The 20,919-nt window shown below is 44.3% G+C and overlaps 1 protein-coding gene across 1 annotated transcript in view; it reads left to right on the top strand.

Annotated features, from left to right (window-relative positions):
• nrg3a (neuregulin 3a) overlaps nucleotides 1–20,919 on the top strand; it is a 288,224-nt gene that overhangs the window by 261 nt on the left and 267,044 nt on the right. The window contains exon 1 of the mRNA XM_030379043.1: nucleotides 1–1,652. This exon is cut by the window's left edge and continues 261 nt beyond it. Coding sequence (XP_030234903.1) covers nucleotides 953–1,652 — 700 coding nt within the window. The 5' untranslated portion in view covers nucleotides 1–952. The remainder of the gene's footprint in view (nucleotides 1,653–20,919) is intronic.

The raw sequence follows: 20,919 nt of genomic DNA on the forward strand, positions 1-20,919 counted from the left end.
AGAGGCTTGCCTTGAAACACGGGGTCCGTCAAACCTCCTCACGGGGGGGGGGGTCCTCGTCTTCGGATACCATTTCAGCGAGGCATCCGTGACTTCTCTTTGCTCCGGTCTCGTTTGATTCTCTCTCTCTTTCTCTGTCTGGGTTAGAGCAGAGATAGGTGGCGTACAGGGAGGACGGGCTGGGCTCAAGGTATCAGAACAGCCGCAGGGTGGAGAGACCGAGCGTCGGGCGAAGAGGGAGGCGAACAGGACCCACCCTGCAAGTTTTACTACCTTGTGCAATTAACCAGAAAACGTCCCACCACACGGGTAGGTGACCTACGCACGGGATACATATCGGATACAAATTCGACTCTAAAGCCTGACTATACTGATACGGATACACCGTTTGGACATCTTGATGCGACACTTTTATCATTTGCACGGATGCAGGTCTGTGCCATCCTTCTCAATGCTCTCTCTCTCTTTTTTTCTTACCCGTAAGAACCTCATTTGAATTCCTTCAATATCTCCTGCGTTGCATTTTGGTGCTCAGTCAAAGTTGGATAGGCAATTGCTTGCTTGTGTGTTTACTGAAAATTGGACATCTGGACCTGCAGGGCACTAAAAGTGGACTAAATAGGGGTTCTATCCATCTATTCATCGGCAGCTTTTCCATCGCCCACTGTGTGTTTCTGACTGCAAGTGTGTGCGTTTGCGTGTGCGCGATCGAGTGAGTGTCTGTGAATGCACGTCTGTCGCGTTTGCTCCTTTCCCTCCCCACCTCTCTCTGTCCTTGAACTACAGCTTTTTCTGTGCACCCCCCACCCCCCCCCCCCCCCCCCTTCATCTCCAACCCCTCCCCCCTTCCTTCATTGCACCCATCTCGGGGGCCCCCCTATTCTCCACGTTTAGCCGTGTCAAGTACCTTCCCAGCACATGCCATGCACGCCCATCACAGGGCCAGCTCTGAATGAGCCGTAAAGAACGACAAGGGAGGATGAGCGAGTGTTCGGGTGCTGCCGTGTCCGGGGCGGTGATCCTGGAGGAGCCCGAGGGCCCCGCCGGGGCCTCGGGCCATGGGGAGGGCCAGGGCCAGGACCAGGGGCCGCTACGCTGTGGCGGGTGCACCCTTTGGCCCCGCCAACAGACGTGGCTCTGTGTGGTCCCACTGCTCATCGGATTCATCGGCCTGGGTTTGAGCCTGATGCTGCTGAAGTGGATCGTGGTGGGAACCGTGCGGGATTACGTGCCGACAGACCTGGTGGACGCTAACAGAATCGGCCAGGATCCCATTTTCCTGTCCAAGCCCAGCGGGATTCCCAAAATCCCTGAGACCACCACCACCACCGCCGCTTCGGCTGTCTCGGTGGCAAAAGGCCAGACTCGCTCCCTCCCCACCACCACCATGAACCCGCAGGGAGGCGGAGCTTCAGGTAGTCAGGTAACCCCCCGGATCCCGGGCAGCCGCAACGAGCGCGGGCCCCCCATCATGGGGGCGGGCCCCGCCACCTCCAAAGCCACGACCACCGTGGGGGAAACCACAGCCAGTTCCTCCTTGTCCAACCCCACCGTGCTCAATGACTCCACCCAGATGTGGACGCAGGAGAAGACCACCACCCAGAGGGTCTCCACCACACCTGCGGGACGGATGCACGGCCATCGCAAAACACGTGAGTTCATCGATAACGCCGCCATCCAAAAAGTGTTGTGACCCTCCTAGTGGAGAAGCATGTCATGTACGTGTGCTGGTGTGATGCTGGGAGGTTTCATGTGGTCACTTGGTTGGTGCTATGGAAATGGAAATGATGATGGCATGAGGATGAGTGGGAGGAACGTGGCTGTAACGTTGGTGACCAATGAGCCTCAAAAGAAGCCCTGGTGCTTTGGTAAGACTTGCGGTTCATTTGGTTAGACAGTTTAGCAAGAAGAACGCATGTGCTAAGATACAAGTCTTTTTTTTTTCATTGGCACATTTTGATAAAAACTATTGTATGTTCGTTGGTGTATTTGTTTGTTTTGGAGAAACAATTAACTGGCCTAACAAATATTAGGCATGAAGAATGAAGTCACCTTAATTGGGTTTCAGTTTTTTTTATTTCCTCATGCAGAGGTAAACATGATCAAACAGGTGCACAATATAATTGATTGGCTTGGCAAGACTGCATATGTGCTATAGGTGAAGTTAATCATCTTCCTCTGAACACAGATGGCTCATCTCCATCTCCTCATAGTGTCGACCTGATCCAGCCAACTCATCACCGCATTCCTTTAGGAGACACTTCTGAAAAGCCAGACCTTATGTAGCACACAGCTCTTCATGGACCTAATGCACTTCTGAAAATACAATTGACCTCTCAGGCTTCGTTCTCTCAAAGTATATTTTTCGATATACTTTGACAATTAATCCAATATCTTACATAAAATGAATTAGCTGTAGTCACTAGCCAAGAGGTGATTGCATTGGAAAACACAAGAATCTCTGTTCACCATCTCTCTCTCTCTCTCTTCTTGCTCATCTCTTCCGTCCTTGACTTCCCTCGTGGCATCACCACATGCTATCGATTAGCGCCAGGGAGGATTTTCTTGCAGTAATCAATCAGATCTGTGCTTATGCCTGTGAGCCTTTCCGTTAAGACTGGGAAAAAAATATTTCCCACTCCCCCCACACCCCCACACCTATTCTCTCCCTGAAGTGTTTGTAGTTTCTGAGCTTGTAGTTGAGTGACTTTTGCGTCTCAATATCGTTGATGCATGTAAGCTTTACCTGAAATGATCACACTTCCTGTCAGTGTAGTTGGTTGGTGTTGACTTTGAAACGATAACCATAGTTACATACAGCTGTGCACGCACACAATCAAAGCCGTACCACTTCTATAGAGTACTGTGACATTGATGTCCGAGCAACACATATGAAGGCCATCATAAAAGCAGGGTACATGAGACATTGAGCAATTCTTGTTTGCATGGTAATGTAATATGGTAGACATTACTATATTTAATACAGTAATCGGAGGAACACTGGTACATTTACTGATGAGCATTGCACTACATTTACTTCCAGGTTTATGCTACTGACATTATTTAAATGGACTCTATAGCAACATTTGGCTTAGGCTAGTGCCGTAGTCACTAACCATGGTTATATTTTTATTAGGATTAGACATTTTGAGGAAATAAACCATAAATTCAATTATCAATAAACAATGTCAGATTTTTCTCTAGTGGTCCTTATCCCTCTTTGTTGGCAGTGCACAGGTAGTGGGTTCCACTTAATGAGAATGCTCCCAGATTACATCAGAGGCCCGGGGAATATGCCCTTTGATAATTGGATACTGGTTTCGGAAAATGGTGTGTAGTTTCATCACCAGTGCGAAAAATTAAAGACATTTATCATCATCATCCATTCATTTATTAATTAACCATTTAAAAAGCAGCCCATTGCTCATGCCCGCTCGTACTCAAGAAAAAACATTAAGTCTCTGTGATGGATATCCCTGCGAAAATGTCAGTCCTTTTGGCACAATTGGGAAAAAGTCCTACCTCAGAGTGAAGACGACGTGCTCGATAATTCTAAACACCCTTCATCTCTCCCAACGCAAGCGCATTTCCACGCCTCGTTCTTCTTCCGAGATGCTTGTTTGAATTGAAAAAGCCATAATTTTCCAATTAACAACCCATTACATTTGGATGGGTTCTGCTGTATTACTGAACAGGCAGTGCCGATCGTATTAAAGGAATCTTGCTACTTACAGGGGGGGAGTGGGGGGCAACATATTTAGTATTGTTTTATGTCAATGTATGGTATTGAATAAACACTGTTTTCATTTCAACTGTTATCTTAGGCTTGTAGCATTGACAGTCAGAATTGATATTGATTCTACAGTCAAAAAGGTTCAGTTTGGTTAATGTTGACACATTCACAATAAAAGCCTCTTAAACCTCACCTTCACACAACTACCTCTAATGGTAGGTTCCCCTTGTATAATCACTGAACCTGGCAACGATGAGTGTGTCAGTTGATGCTTTTATTTACAAATAGTGGGGTCTGTGTACATTATCCTTGGTCCTGTAGCAAGCTCAATCTCTGCTGGAATGGCATGAGCCTGCTCCTTGTCTGTATGCTGAGGCACTGGATTTGTGTCTAGTTAAGGCAGGTGCCATGGAAGCTAGTGTGAATCCACTTTGAAAGCCAATGAATTATTTTAGTCTGCCTATCATTGACACGCCATGCACGGACTGGCATACAACGCTGAAGGGACACTTTATGGTAGCATGTTCTCTTGCACCAAGTCAAGTATCTAGTTGTGAATCTGAAATTGCAAGAGCATCTCGATTAGATTCAAACAGTGATGCCTGCATTGCCTGAAACCCAAGTACTACTGCAGCAGGTTCTTAAATAGAAACCAGCTACAATCTAAGGACTAAATGTGCTTCACTTTGATGCAGGAGTTTCCAGTCATCAAGATCATGTTATGATCGCTGTTGTTGTATTTGTTCTTAAAACAGTATCTTAGATTGAACCAATTTCACTGCTGTGAGAGAATAAAGTCAATGGGCTTTTGAAACCTCAATAGTGGAAGTTAAACAGTGAAACTAAAAGCTTAGCATCTGTCCCCTGTACTAGTTTAGCCCTATTGCTTTTCAATTGTGCAACGTTGCAATTCTAAATGCTTGATTTGCACGTCGATTGAGGGGAAGAGGGCTTTAAAGGCAACCAGAGCAGCAGTTTAAAATCATTGAGAAGGGCATTGGTAATACGTTAAGTGTCAGGGAATATGCGCACGCATTTTTTTGCAGACAATTATCCAAAAAGCATAGCCCTATCATGATTAAAAGGTATTAGGATTGGCATTTTTTTGGTCCTGGCTCAGAGTGGAGATTTAGCGATGGGCCATTTATGCAAGCCAGTGTACTAGCATGCAAAGTATCAGCGATCTTTTCAGTAGGAATAGGTTACTCATGTTAAGTCTTTACACCGGTTTAGTAGTGACACATCAAAAATCGATCAGCAGTGTTTGATTGTGCTGATATTGTGGTGTGATGCCTGAGTGATGGAATGTGTCCGACTGCTTTGTTCTGGCTTTAGTCTAGTAAAAGTAAAGGCACATGAAATAACAAATTATAACAAAACTAATTGTTGCTTATAATGATTATTATCATCACTGAGGAGGACTGAAATTGCTCCCCCCAGCCCAATTCCTACATTTGCTCCTATTTTTTATGTTTCTCAAGGTAGTAGGAAATATTAGCAATAGGAAAGGAATTTGTTGCGTCTCATTTACATTAGTTTCTGTTTCTGAAATCAACATTCAAACAATAATATATTAATACTCATGTTGTTTGTAAGTACTATATAGCTAATAGTATATCTTACATCTCTAAAGTATGACATATATGAATAGGTTTGTAGTTAGGAAATTAGTGTGAATATTTAATTTCCCAATGATCTCTTACTGACAGGAATTAATAAATATATAAGGCAGAGAGGGAGAGAGAGAGAGAGAGAGAGAGAGAGAGAGAGAGAGAGAGAGAGAGAGAGAGAGAGAGAGAGAGAGAGGGGGGAGAGGGAGAGGGAGCAAGAGAGGGAGAGACAGGGAGAAGGGAGAGAGGGAGAGGGATGTGGAGAAGGAGAGGGGAGGAGGGAGCGGGGACGCTTGGGCCTGTCCCTGACAGGTGTCTGCCCTTGGGGCCCCTCCCTACGTCCTGGGTGGCTAGAGCCTGTCAGAGGGTGTGGGCAGGGCCTACACAGGCCTTCATAATGCTCTCTCTGCCTCTGCCTACGGTGACTTCAACTCTATAGCCTAAGCAGGTAAACGTGAGTGAACCAGCTGTGGCATTATGTAGGAGTGGAGGCTAAAATCACTTCCACCCTTCTGACGCAGGTTGTGGGATTACTGCCTGTGGCCATGGTGGATAAATGGTAGAAAATAGGACGTAAGATATCGCATCTCAGTGAGTTCTCATTTTTTCTGTTCCACACATGTGGGCTTGATGCTTGACTCATAGGCCTACATAGCGAGCAACTGTAATGATTGTAATTATAACCAATCGTTTGATCCATAGAGCAACCATGGCCCTTAAAAGCAGCCTCCATGCTATTTTTATTAATATATATATATATATATATATATATATATATATATATATATATATATACATCGGTTTTTTTTAGTAGTTGATCGTGCATCAGGCAATCAAATACCTGTGACCCTTTCTTTTCCATGTTAAGGTTAATTGGTAGGGCCATCACAGCAGCCGGGAACATCTTGTATTGTAAGAAGATGTTTTTTTTCAAGGCATTTCCTTTAATATGACTCCTGTTTGATTCTTTGCTTTACCTGACAAAACTACAATTTCCACGAAGAATTTGATTGGTACATTACTCTCCTTAATGGCTTTATTTGAACATGTAAAAATAATTGTGCATGCTATTCACATCAATTGGATTTGAATGACAATATATGTAAGCTCACAGGAGATTTAATTCCTCAAAGTGCCTCATTCCCTGGGCGGCCATCTTGGTTCTTAATGCTAACTGGGTGGGGGAATCTGAATCGACTGTATGTGCAGTGCTGTGAACGAACACAGTACTGTTGACAGAATTTTGCACATGTCACATAGTTTGCTGTATTGTTTGAACTTTTGGAGTGAAAGGAACTGTAGAACGGATAGAACTGAAGACTAAGAGCATGGGAAGCCTCAAAAAAGCCAGAGCATCAGAGGGGAAAATATGCCATCAGAATAAAGCTTTGTGTGTCACCTTGATTCAATCCGATGAAACAGAGGGAAGCTGTCTTGAAATATTCATGGTGAGAAATAGAAACATGATTTAATATGCAAAAGAACATGTAAATAATTAAATACACCTTCGAATTAACCTATCCCTTCACATCACCCCTCAAAACTTGGGGAAATGTATTTTTATCAAATGGGGTTTGAGAGTTTACTATCTTTCTCAAAGAAGAGGTTAAGACCAGACAAGCCGATCTCTAAGCCGGGCCACCTTACTTTCTCTTTAGAATAGGATTCCAACATTATTTCAGGGATTTCATTCCAAGGTGCAGCAGTCCATATCTACAATGGATGTAAGCCCCTACCTCCCTCCCTTACCTTTTCCCCTTTAGTCCTCTTGCTCTCTATCTCACTTATATTACTTTAATCCAAATGATGATGAAGTAGAAAGAAGGTACGCCTTGCCTCTTGCCAAGAAGTGTCTGTTATTAATGGCGTTGCCTTTTGCAAAGACTTGATTAGATACATTGGGTGCAGCTTTAGCCAAGCCAGCAGCCAGGAGGGTACTTTAAGGTGAAAAAGGCTGATACTAGGTAGCTATTGGTGTGTTTATCTCCAGTGCCGCATGTACACGATGGACCTATGGATGCAGGTAGACAAAAAAAGGCCACCCGTTTACACATCAACCACAGGATGACTTGTTTGAAAGGTGTCAGTGGAGGATTTATCCTCTGTTATTTATTTTCTCTTTTCTCTGACCTTTTCTCTGGCATTTCTTTCGCCATCATTTAGAAAGGCCAACTGAAATAATTTCTCTTGTGTCAGATGAGAAATATCTCTCCACCTTCCTTTCCCTCAATGAGGGTGCCTTTGAATGAATGACCATCCAAAAGCTAATTTATTGGGAGATTATTGGAAAGATATTTCACGGGAAGTTTAGTAACATCAGGGAAAACCCAGAGGCCAGACCACTCACACTAATGATGCATTAGAGAACATGCAAGGAAATTCACGTTTCAGTCTCAGTCATCAAGGGAGAGTGAGGTCAGCAGACAGGTGGTAATCCTCCTTGAACACCGGCCCCAACCCCCTTTAACACCAATAAGCACCAAATGTCAGCCAGCTTCTCTTCCCACCACAATAGCTTGTCCATAGCAGCTTATTACTCTTCCGCTACTTCCCGGTTAGGGTGTGGGCGTTTCGTGCTTTCTGACAAATGAGTGCAGTAATCTCCGGCCGTCTGGTGAACTCAAGAAACCGAGCAAAGGTATCCATTCTCTACATACATCTCCACTGGATATCAACAAGGGAATACACACGGCAACAACGGCCTGCCAGAATGCACAAAGATATTAGTCCGATAGAAGGTGGTCATCCGTGCTGCAGAAAACACATTATTTGTTTTTGTCCCCCCTACTTTCCATCCTACCAATACCGATACTGGAACATCAGAGCCGTCACATCATCCTTTGTGCTAAAATGAATCACCTTCAATACAAAGTGAGCAGGGCGAAGGGCCAAGAGTATTGACTAGCGTCTGAGAAGACGAACTATAGGGGAACACAATCCTTGGAACAGATGATGCTCTTCCATTTGCCTGGGGTAATGGACAACGAGAAACAGGGCAATACTGTAAGTTAATACGGAATCTGTCTTAGACGGTGGATCCGCTTCAATGTAGAGGACAGTGACGTGCAGTCAGGGTAGGCAACAAAATTCAAACGTAAAAATGTTTATTAAATAATTGTATTTAATAAACTTGTATTTGTATTTGTACCGAGTATTCTTGTGTTTTATATATGCAATATATACGTTATTCCAATTGTTTAGACGTTACGATGACAATTGTATCAGTTACGCAACATCAAATACAAAAAACCGGTAGAATAAGCAGTGCCTTTACTGTCCATTCATTGCGAACGGCAACGAAAAACTAATGTGGCGCATGCGCACTTCGATCCTGTATTCTTTAACATCTGCGCCGAAAGGCACAACTCTGCTGTGCCTTTGTACGTAAATATGTTATGCCAGTAATCATCTACGCTACGTATCAAACATGGACCAATCGAAATCGAGATATTACTGGACATTTGCGCAGCTGACGTCATTACACCGGCTACACGTAATCCCCGCGAAACTCAAAAAGTTAAAATGACAGCAGCGACATCTACCGATATTTTAGAGCTAAGAAATTTCTCTAAACTCAACTTTACTAGCAAAAATGAGCTACTGGCAAAAGGGAGGCCTATGCCAACACTTGATGCACTCTTGCAGAAAAAGGGACCGAAAATTGTTCGCCCGTTTCAAACGGATTGGTACGAGAAAAAGGATTGGCGCTTGTGCATAGCCTACTGTTGTCACTGTTGTCACGCCTATTAGCCTAAACAATAAATGAGGTAATCTGGCTTTCATAACTCAGTGCCTACCCACTTACTGACTTCACCGCACGTCACTGTTAGAGGATACAGATACAAGAGACACAATGTAGTGCTGAGGTATGTCAAGGTGACTACTGACATCATGGCATGACCTAAATGTCTCTTAAGCTAAATCTAACGTGGAATCTCATTGAATCAAGTGCTGTGTGTATTTAAGACCTCATGCAAAGAAGATGCAATATGATATCTACGATGATACAATATGATTATGTAGCCATCTTAGTTTGGACACTTGAGGCAACTGACACCATTTTCCCTCTTTTTATGAAATACTGAGATTGTTAAATATTGATATGACAAATAGCGACATACATTTTTCTTCGGAAATATTATCTTGAGCTTAACAGATATTATGTGTCTGGTGTTTGAGTCTGTGTGAGTCTGTAGACAGAGCTATTGGTAAGGATATAGTTGTGCTCAGACAGGGATTATTTAACCTTGGGCTCCAGTGAAAACTATCAAGTCCTGCATTTCAGATCAGGGACAATTCTGTGGAGAATGTAATATATTACAATGACAAGGCTCTATGAATCAACCTCAATCCTCTTTTCCATTGCTCAGTCCACTCCCCCCTCCTCTCTCCATCTATCTTGCCCTTGCCCCCCCCCACCCATTTCAACTCCCCCAAGGTCAGTTGATTTATATTAAATATATTCCATCTGATTTAATTTGACTGTCCACTTAATACCCTTTTAACGGGAATGCATACCTTTTGAGGCGGAATACATATACAATGCAAATGTATCTATAGTGCAGAAAGTTTTGCATCAAAAACAACGGCACTGCTTCATTGTCGGCATTAGACACAATCCTATCGTTTGTTCAAGCATTTGTGACATCATTCATTCACGTGTCGTTTTCAAAACATCAAAGTGTTTAGATCGTCGCTGGTTTGTTTAAACAATGATAGAAGGCAAAGGGCACACAAGAATTGGGCTGTGTGAGAATCCTTTTTTTTGTGAGAAAAAAAACCTAGGGCCCTATTTTAACGGTGTGAAACGCAAGTGAGAAGCGCCAAGCGCAAGTAGCTTTGTTGGCGGTTCTATGGCGATGTCGCTAGTTTACCGGCACAAAAATGACTCTTGCGCCTGGCGCAAATCAAAAAAGGGTTGGTCTGAAGTAGCCTAATTACCCGTAGGTGTGGTTTGGGTGTAACGTGCAATAAACCAATGAGAGTGCCAGCTCCCATCCCCTTTAAGAGCCATGAACGCATTTGAATCTGACGAGTTGATATTTTGACAGTGCGTCTGCAGTCTCCGATGAGACAGATGCACGTGAATTTCAAACTTCAAATGGCTCAGTTTATGGCCAAATAATATGGCCTAATTCACACATGGAATAAGGTTTTCCTCCACAACTTCAGAAATACTGAGTCCTCAAATAAATCTCGGCAAAGAAAACTTAAAACACATATGATATGCCGTAACTGTGGTTGTATTGAATGATATGCGCAATACATTATAAACATAGTTTCTTATCAGTATTGTATGCATTATCGTTATCGACTTGTGTTCCTAATATGCATGTGTCCCCCCGTTAATATACATTGTCATGGACTGTATTATGCGTTACGTGTTTAGTTTGCGTGTGTTTAAACAGATGGACGCACACACGCGCACCCGCATTCATTCATCCTTTTCAACACTCACTCGCGGTAAAATAATTTTTTCTCACGATCAAATACTCATCAATCCTAAAAGTTATGGGCATGTACACGATGTCTGTGTCAAGAAAATATATGTTTGCTGTACGGTGTTTGCAGATGCATTGATTTAAAGTACAACTTATTCCCGCTGTATCAGCTGTTCTTCGTAAAAAAATAATTTACGAGGAATGTGTGGCTAGGTAGATGAGAGAAGCAACGTGTATGCGCGAGGTGCACAAGCAACATTATGCATGCACCCCTAAAATAGCATCTGAACAACGTGCCACTGACTTTAAACCAGGTATTTCTGAAACTGCAAAATTGCACCAGGGAACGTTTCCGCCAGAACACGCCTCCTCCTTTTGCCGAACCGCCCACTTGGGGCGCAAGATCATTCCCTAATGTACCGACGTGTGGCGCAGGAGGGAAAAGAAAGCTCTGCGCCAGTTGCAAACTAGCAACGACACATGCGCCAGTGAGAAAGTAAATTGCGCCGGATGCAAGATAGGGCCCCTAGACTTTAAGTGGTCACCGTCGTCGCACAGAATAGTTGTGCCAAAATCGGTACCTTGAAAACTATAAAGGGGGGGGGGGGGGGGGGGGTATATAGATGCATCATCTTATACTAAATGCAAAGCATTGTGCCTTATTCCATGTATGACTCTATAATCAAAGCTGTCAAAGCTGTATAAAGCTAAAATGATAGCTTCGTAGCCCAATAGAGAATGCCATTCCCTTTGACGCTCAACTCAGCCAGAGTGGTTGAAGCTATGTTTGACTATGTTTGAATGTAGCCTCAGCTCATTGTCCTATCTATGGATTGTTCCAATCCATAGATAGGACTTCAACAAGGTGATGTTTGGCGGCTGTAAATCCTTGTGTGGCTGAGGCTTAATGCGCAGCAGCAGCCAGAGCTTTTGGCATCTACTGGTCAATCTAATGCACTAATTTCCCCCGCTATTCATTTCTACATTATTTTTTGAGATGTGAGAGATCCTCCCAGACAATTAGCTGCGGATACTGTGATAACTTCATTTACTTCTGTAGAAGTGTGTGTGTTTGCTGTGCGAAGTGGCCGCGCACAGACCTTCTTGCATGTGGCCACTTCCCCACAAAACCTCACGGACGTCTACCTCCAGTCGTTCCATTCCACACAGCCCACCCCCTGCATGATTTATTGATCCACGGTGTGATTGTGTCCCGGTCTTAAGCAACTCAGCAGTTTAGCAGGGTAGCACCCGTGAGCCTGCACATGTATGTGTGCGTGGCCATTCGTGAATTCTGATTATTCTAGCGCTCGCCGCATTCTTGCAGCCTGACGCTATTTTTAGCTTCAAAGATCAGTGCTGCCAGTCTCTCTCTCTCTCTCTCTCTCTCTCTCTCTCTCTCTCTCTCTCTCTCTCTCTCTTTCTCTCTCTCTCTCTCTCTCTCTCTCTCTCTCTCTCTCTCTCTCTCTCTCTCTCTCTCTCTCTGTCTCTGTCTCTGTCTCTTTCTCTCACTCTCTCTCTCTCTCTCTCCCCCTCTGTCGCTCACTCTCCCTCTATGGGAGGCAGTGAGGGGCTAGTATAGCTGTTGGAGGCCTTGGCGCCGACAGTAAAGAAACCCAAAAAGATGGAAGAATAAATGCATAATACAGCACAAGCTGTGCATGGGGAGGAATCCGGGAAGGGTGGGGGGAGAAGACGCAGAATGGCAGAGAAGACAGTCTGCTAGTTACCTGACAAAAGACTAGCATGGATCCTTCAGTTTATTTAAGAGCTCTGTCTGGGCAGCATGGAGATTGGCCGACCGACAAACTCAACCGGGTTTTCGGGTATGGAATATGAGGTGTGGAATGTGGGGTTTATTTTAGTATTTTGTATGACTTGAGGATATTTTAGCTTTTTGTTTTTTTACAATCGGAAGTTAAAATGCACATGGGTTTCAATCTGTGAGGGAAGAAGGGATACTGATATAGATAAGAGTCTCTTAGACCACATGTAAACATGTTATTCTGTGTCCTAGTCTTGTTTTGAATGCCTTCAGCAGCACAGGGAGAGGCACAGACAGACATTCAAAAATTCCTCTCATTGTTATACATCTATCTGTCCTGCTTTTTTAAAATCATTCTCTCTCTCTCTCTCTCTCTCTCTCTCTCTCTCTCTCTCTCTCTCTCTCTCTCTCTCTCTCTCTCTCTCTCTCTCTCTCTCTCTCTCTCTCTCTTCTTACTCTCTCTTGGTGTCTCTTTCCCTCTCTTTCTCCCCCTCTCTCTCTCAGGACCCCCCCCTACTTATCATTCTGGCAGATGTCTCATAAAGTCTTTGTCTCTCTCAATCTTTCTATCTCTATCTCTCTAGTTCTATTTGCGACTCCGAGTTTCATTGCATTGTTTGTGTGTGTAATGCAAAGAGACTGTGAAAGAGAGAGTGAGAGAGAGAGAGAGCGATAGACAGACAGGTCGGGAACAAGAGATTTCTAGCAGGGGCAGGTGTCTGACCCCCTGCCCCTTCCACTTCCTGTGTGTCCCTAGTGACCACACTGGGAGGAAGTGTGATAGGCTGAGTGTGACCGGAGAAGGCTGAAGGAGACTGACTAATGAGGAGAGTGGAAGAAAAAAAAAGAATGCACAACAAATCAAATTGCAATGTGAACTTCTCCACTCATCAATCCAAATCACAAAAGACAACCGAGAGATAGACGCATTTTTTATGCAAAAGCTAAAGGGAGATTTATTATTTTCCCAGATTGTCAAAGCGCTTTTTTATTTTTGTACTGTGTCACCATATTGCCTCCATTTCAGTGGAGGTTGTACTGTGCGCCCACTGTTGTACGTGTGATTAGGGCTACTGCATAGCATGGTGCCATAGGCCAGGAAAGCATGGGCGGACAGAACTGTGTACATAAGGACAGAGAAGCACCATCCAATGGCAAAGGGCCACCTGATCTCCACTTGGTCTACCAACCCTGCGTGTGAGTGTGTGTATGTGTGTGTGTGTGTGTGTGTGTGTGTGTGTGTGTGTGTGTGTGTGTGTGTGTGTGTGTGTGTGTGTGTGTGTGTGTGTGTGTGTGTGTGTGTGTGTGTGTCTCTGTCTCTCTCTCTCTCTCACTCCAGCACTATCCATTTCTCATTGTATTCAGAGCCATTGTTATATCGTTATATTACTTTCAATAATCCCAGTATGATATTTTATCATATAGCATCCATATTGCGGTCTTCTGTCCGTACATAGGGAATGATCAGAGGGCAGAGTGGGAAAACCGGGGATCGAAAAGGAAATGCTCAGAAAAGCCGTCAGATTAGAATACAATACGGAAGAATGTGGAAGAAATGCCAGGAGGAAGCAGGAAGTGAATTGGATTAAAAAGAAGAGGCTTAGAGCCTGGGGGAAGAGAGGAAGAAGGGGGGGGGTTTCTTCCCATGCATCTATCAGCGATGAGTCCCTTGCCGCCTTGCTGCCTTGCCGCCTTGCTGCCTTGCCGCCATGCCGCCATCCTCCATCCTCCGAGCCTCCTCTCAGTTCATTTACATTTACATTGCAGCAAGCGGGGGGTTGATTTAGTAGTGAGTGATGGATGGCGCGCACGTGATGCCCTTTTTGTAGAAATGGGAGGAAAAGAGAGAGGGTGGGGGGGGGGGTGTTAACATCGTCAAGTATGTCTTAGCAAGTTTGCAAGTCAAACACGATCAGTTTTGTTCAGTAGCCATCTTAGTATGCAATGGCTACACCTGCACAGGTGGGTTATTATTTAGATATATAATTTCTGGGTGCAGCTGTGTCCACAGTATTATGCAGTTGACAGTTGACAATGTGTGTGTGTGTGTGTGTGTGTGTGTGTGTGTGTGTGTGTGTGTGTGTGTGTGTGTGGGTGTGGGTGGGTGGGTGTGTGTGGGTGGGTGTGGGTGGGTGTGTGTGCGTTGTGGTGCATGGATACAATCAAACATGATTCTGAAATATATATCACCCCGTAGTCACATTTTCTAACATGCAAATGCACTCGCACAAACGCATACAAGCAGACGCATACACACGCACACACACATACACACACGCATTATTAAGCATAGGCTAAATGTTGCATTGGTCAGAGATTGGTGCTTTAGATGAACACCTCAGCTCTAAGGGCTGTCAACACACTGCCCACCACCTGTCAACCTGGAGTGATTCTCTCTCTCTCTTTCTTTCTCTCTGTCTCACCCGTGAATTCTCAACGTCCAACTCACCCTGTCACACATATATTCAATGACACACACACACACACACACACACACACACACACACACACACACACACACACACACACACACACACACACACACACACACACACACACACACACACACACACACACGCAGAGGCTTAGAGAGTGACTGTGGCTTTGAAGCTTGAGAACATAATCTGAGATGGACATACAGGAGCTGTCACGGGAGACAACATGGAGACATTAGAGTCGGCCTCTCTATTTCACTAATGAGCAACATGCAACATGTGCTGAGTGCTACACTCAAATAGGATCAGATTGTGATTAGCCATAGCCACCGGTCAAACCACAGCCATGGTGGCTGGAGGTGTGACCTAGCATGGGAGCCGTTGAGCTTGAACTTCAGAGAACAGAGTGTTTTATAATTACCAGTTAAAGAAGGAGATTCTCACATGAGAGATTTGAGACCAATGTTGTTGCTAAAAACCAATGAATGCTCCCAACAGATGCTGCGTGATGAAATTATAGTTGTAGGTATTTTTGACTATGCTACAGCAATACTTAATTACGATTTCATATTTACATAATTTAGATCACGTAGCAATGTTCTCGGACTGATTGAAAGATAGTGGCCAGTATAAAAACACTCAGTTCATGAATTAGACTTTGTTTTGCCTTGGGATGGAACATAAATGAGATCTACTCCATTTGAGAACAATTTATACTTGCTTTAATGTATGTTACATCTATCTAACTATCATACATTCTAATCAGTAGGAACGATAAAAATGGTTCAAACAGTGATATGAAGAGGGACTTTAAATTATCTTAGTGCCTAAGGAAGTTATATTTGACTGTTTTTTAATAAAATAATATGATTTGGAATTGTCTCCCTCAACAGTGGATTTTGTAACCATCAAATTTGAATCAAACAGCCAATGGCTTGTGATTGGCTGATTTATATTTCAGGTTGATGGGGATAATTACTTTTATTTAAATGAGAGCTCTGAGCACCGACATCTCAGACCGCTGAGAATGAAGTGCATGATTGCTGTATCATTTTAATTATCAAAATCAATGCATTGGATATTACAAAATGCATTTGGTCTGACATCAACAAATGAGCCTTTTCTTTCGTATAGTTCTCCTATTCTATATCTTATAATAGGGGAACACTTTCTACATCTCTCTCTCTCTCTCTCTCTCTCTCTCTCTCTCTCTCTCTCTCTCTCTCTCTCTCTCTCTCTCTCGCTCTCGGCCAGATCTGAGTTGAACTGAGCGAGACCAATGAACCATGAATCGTACATGGCTGTCATTTAGGTGGCATTGTTCGCCCATTAGCGCTCTATACTGGAGGGGCATCCTACATCCACTGTACACGCATAATATGCATTTACGCTTGTCTATATCATACATTAACCATTATCAATTAGAGACAAGACATCACACACCCGCACTCACAGGCTTTTAAATACGACCCTGACACCACATTTTACACACTTTGTGCATACACATGCTACCCTATATACTCATGATGGTGTCTGCAGCTTAAGGAGAGGAATGACAGAGGACTCTGTGTTCGTTCAATGGACCCGCCAAAGGTGATTACGTGTGGCAGTTTTTTCCAAATTTTGAATAATGTAAATGCTGTTGTCTGTGATTATATATGCACCCGTTACATAAATACTGTGACCATTTTGTAGGGAATATATCAATAGAGGTTTGACAGGAGGGCTTTATTTACTGTGCTGTTATCTCTCCCTCATTCTTTCTCGTTCTCGGTCTCGGTCTCTCTCTCTCTCTCTCTCTCTCTCTCTCTCTCTCTCTCTCTCTCTCTCTCTCTCTATTTCCGGTCTCTCTGTAACTCTCTTTCTTTCTGGGATATGTGTATAATTTGTTTCCCCGATGTGTCTGTGTGTGTGTGTGTGTGTGTGTGTGTGTGTGTGTGTGTGTGTGTGTGTGTGTGTGTGTGTGTGTGTGTGTGTGTCTTTGTGTGTCTGTCTAACTGTGTAAGTGCGGGATCATGTTCATTTTAGTTTGCTAATCCTAATCATACCACATAGCAAAAAGTCAATTTCCCCCTCAAAATTTGACAAAGGTCGTCATTTAGATAAACGTGGACAAGAAACAATGGTCAGGTTTGATCTAGTTCTTCAATTGAACCCATTGTCTCCTCCAACAGGGAAGTCACATTATACCGTGAGGCCATTAACATCCACTGAGCCAATATTTCAATGGGATTAATGTGATTTGGACTTTACTGCTTACCCGTCTCTCTCCTTCTCTGTCTCTGTTTCTCTCTCTCTCTCTCTGTCTCTGACTTTCTCACTCTCCCTCCTCCATCTATATTTTTTGTTTTTTTCTTTCTTTCCCGACATGTCTCTCTCATTATCTCTCTGGCACCATGCATTTGTTCTAACATAACCCTCCAGAATTCCTCCTTCTCTCATCTGGGCCTCAGGCTTTGGTGACCCAGCCTCTGACCCCTCAAACTCTCCTCACTCTCTGCCCTCCATGTCAAGCGCAACATCTGCCACCCTGTCCTCAAACGCTAATACATTCTGGGCTTTTCGGCCTTTAGGCCTACGTTTCTATCCTGATTTCAAAAGTACACACATTATCTGATTAATCCACCATTTTATTATCTCCAGAACCCTTTTTGTGTTTGGGCTTGGTGACATCGAAAGTTTTATTATCACGGTGGTCTCAGGGATTTTTACACAATATTAATAAATATGATGATATGACTTCAAAATACCATCCAAAAAGTCTTATTGAGGCTCATTACATTACACTCCTGTGGGATTTAAGGTAAAGTTCCGGACTACAAGTACTTTTCCTTTCTCTCTGACATATCAAACCTCATTTTTTGGTCACTTTATATTTTCATCTTCTCATCGTAATCAATTCAGACTATAACACCGGGGATCATCATGAGTGGACATCTTTAGATCAAAGACGATAAACGATAACACTGAATTTTGCCCAGACCTACTTTGTACATGTCTGGCCTGATGTCCTAGGACAGGCCAATCGTATTGGACAAGGTGCTACTCTTGTTCTGTGCCAGAGATAACCCCCAATCTCAACCGATAACACAAGCATCCTTGTGCCTGTAAGATACCATGCACTCGTTGTGTAGTATCCCTTCTGCACACTCTGGACATGCATTGCATTATGTAGCACCGGGAGCACAGCAGACTACACATGCTGTGACTCATGTTTACGGAAAGAGCACTCCGCATCAGAGCCCATTCAAACACAGATTGAAGTAGTTAGCGCTCGTATTCAGCGCACCGTGGTGGGTAGCACTGCGCCGGGGTAGAGATGAAGCCACATCTACTCAACCTAATGAATAAAGTACAGTGTTAGCTTCATGATTGCCGGGATCTCGGGATACTTTTCTTCTTTCTAATCCAGAACGTCACATAAATGTCAAAAGCCTTCAATGTCTCTAACACTCTTCTGTTCAACCAGATGTTGATGTCATGTTATGTTTTTTTCTCTGGTGTTTTGGTGAGGGGTGACTTGTTGTCTGGATGCCTCATTACATTCAAAGGCGACGCCCATCTACAGCTCCACTGTAGAGGAAGGATCTGATTGATGCATTTCCCGCCCAATGAACTTATTTGCACACATCATCACGTGACTATGTTATGTCACTACTATTTTGCATTATAGCCCTTCTTTCCTTCTTTGCAAATTCCTCCCTCCTTCCCTCCCTTTCTCCCTCCCTCCCTCCCTCCCTCCCCGTTTTTCCACCAATTAATAACAAGGGCAAGTGTCATCTTGCTTCCGGAAACCTCTCCTCCCTCTCCCTTCCCCATTCCCCAGATTAAGATACCACCCAAGCCACGGAGATTCAAACACACATTAACCTTTATAGAAAGGCCTCTCTGCCTCCCACGAGACCTTAGCTTTAGCACCCCCTCCAACGCTACCTACCCTAGCTGTAGCTCTCCCTCCCATGCTACCTACCCTAGCTGTAGCTCTCCCTCCCATGCTACCTAGCTGTAGCTCTCCCTCCCATGCTACCTACCCTAGCTGTAGCTCTCCCTCCCATGCTACCTACCCTAGCTGTAGCTCTCCCTCCCATGCTACCTACTCTAGCTGTAGCCCCCCTCCAACGCTACCTACCCTAGCTGTAGTTCCCTCCCCCATGGGGGTCATCCCTATGTTCCCCGGGTCCTATGTTCCCCGTTTTTCCCAAAAAGGGTCCTATGTTCCCCTGTAGCCATACATACCGGGGAGCATAGGACCCTTTTTGGGAAAAGCAGGGAACATGGGACCCTTTTCTGGGAAAAGGGTCCTATGTTCCCCGCAATCTATCAATCTTTAAAAATATTTAAACTTTGACGCGACATTCGCGTGATGACAGCCAATCGGCGTTCAACAGCGTGGCCACTGAGTGACATGTGTAACGTAACAGCCAATCAGCGTTCAACCGGCCAACTCAGTGCAGTGCAGTCCGGGGTGAACTGCCAACCCGGTCTCACGAAAAGTCGTGACACTGTCACGTTATTTAATCTATTGAAACGTGATCAGGATCACGTATTTTCAAATTTTTCGTGTTTTAAAGCACAAATCTCCGGCCGTGGTGCAAACAATATTATTCAAGAGTTATAATCAAGCTAAAAAGCTTGATTATAACAGCAAAAGCTGTCATATTTTTAGTTATCATTGACTTGAAATACATGGGTTTGAAATTTGTGCTTTAAAACACGAAAATTTTGAAAATACGTGATCCTGATCACGTTTCAATAGATTAAATAACGTGACAGTGTCACGACTTTTCGTGAGACCGGGTTGTATTGTTAGTTATCATTGACTTGAAATACATGGGTTTGAAATTTGTGCTTTAAAACACGAACATTTTGAAAATACGTGATCCTGATCACGTTTCAATAGATTAAATAACGTGACAGTGTCACGACTTTTCGTGAGACCGGGTTGCAACCGCAGCATGGAGGAGAAAATGATTGTTGCTGTTTGCGACTCCCGGAGCTCTTTATATAATAGAATATATAATATAATATAATTGTGTAATAATATCACGGCCAAAAGCTCTGTGCGCCTCCGGATGGCCGTACCGCGGGGAGCTCTCGTAGGGATTGGGCTTCTCAGGGTTTGTTTACTGGCGTATGAATAGACTGCGTCAGGTTCTCCGACGTCTCTCCCTCTTCCACAAAAGGTAAAGACATGCAATGGTAGTTATCTCGGCCGGAATTTGGCAGTAATGGTGGAAAAAGTAACAGACCGGGGAACATAGAACCCTTTTTTTGAAAAAGGGTTCTATGTTCCCCGGTCACATACATATCGGGGAACATAGGACCCGGGGAACATAGGACCCGGGGAACATAGGACCCTTTTTTAAAAAAAGGGTCCTATGTTCCCCAGTCTCATACAAAGAGGGGAACATAGGACCCGGGGAACATAGGACCCGGGGAACATAGGACCCGGGGAACATAGGACCCGGGAAACATAGACACGCTCCCCTCCCATGCTACCTACCCTAGCCGTAGCTCTCCCTCCAACGCTACCTACTCTAGCCGTAGCTCTCCCTCCCATGCTACCTACTCTAGCTGTAGCTCTCCCTCCCATGCTACCTACTCTAGCTGTAGCGCTCCCTCCCATGCTACCTACTCTAGCTGTAGCCCCCCTCCAACGCTACCTACCCTAGCTGTAGCTCTCCCTCCCATGCTACCTACTCTAGCTGTAGCTCTCCCTCCCATGCTACCTACTCTAGCCGTAGCTCTCCCTCCCATGCTACCTACTCTAGCTGTAGCTCTCCCTCCCAGGCTACCTACTCTAGCCGTAGCTCTCCCTCCCATGCTACCTACCCTAGCCGTAGCTCTCCCTCTCATGCTACCTACCCTAGATGTAGCTCTCCCTCCCATGTTCCCCTCGCTGTAGTTATCTCACTCAAAGATATTCTCACTCATA

This window comes from Gadus morhua, chromosome 15 (assembly GCF_902167405.1).
Source record: "Gadus morhua chromosome 15, gadMor3.0, whole genome shotgun sequence".
Classification (NCBI taxonomy): domain Eukaryota; kingdom Metazoa; phylum Chordata; class Actinopteri; order Gadiformes; family Gadidae; genus Gadus; species Gadus morhua.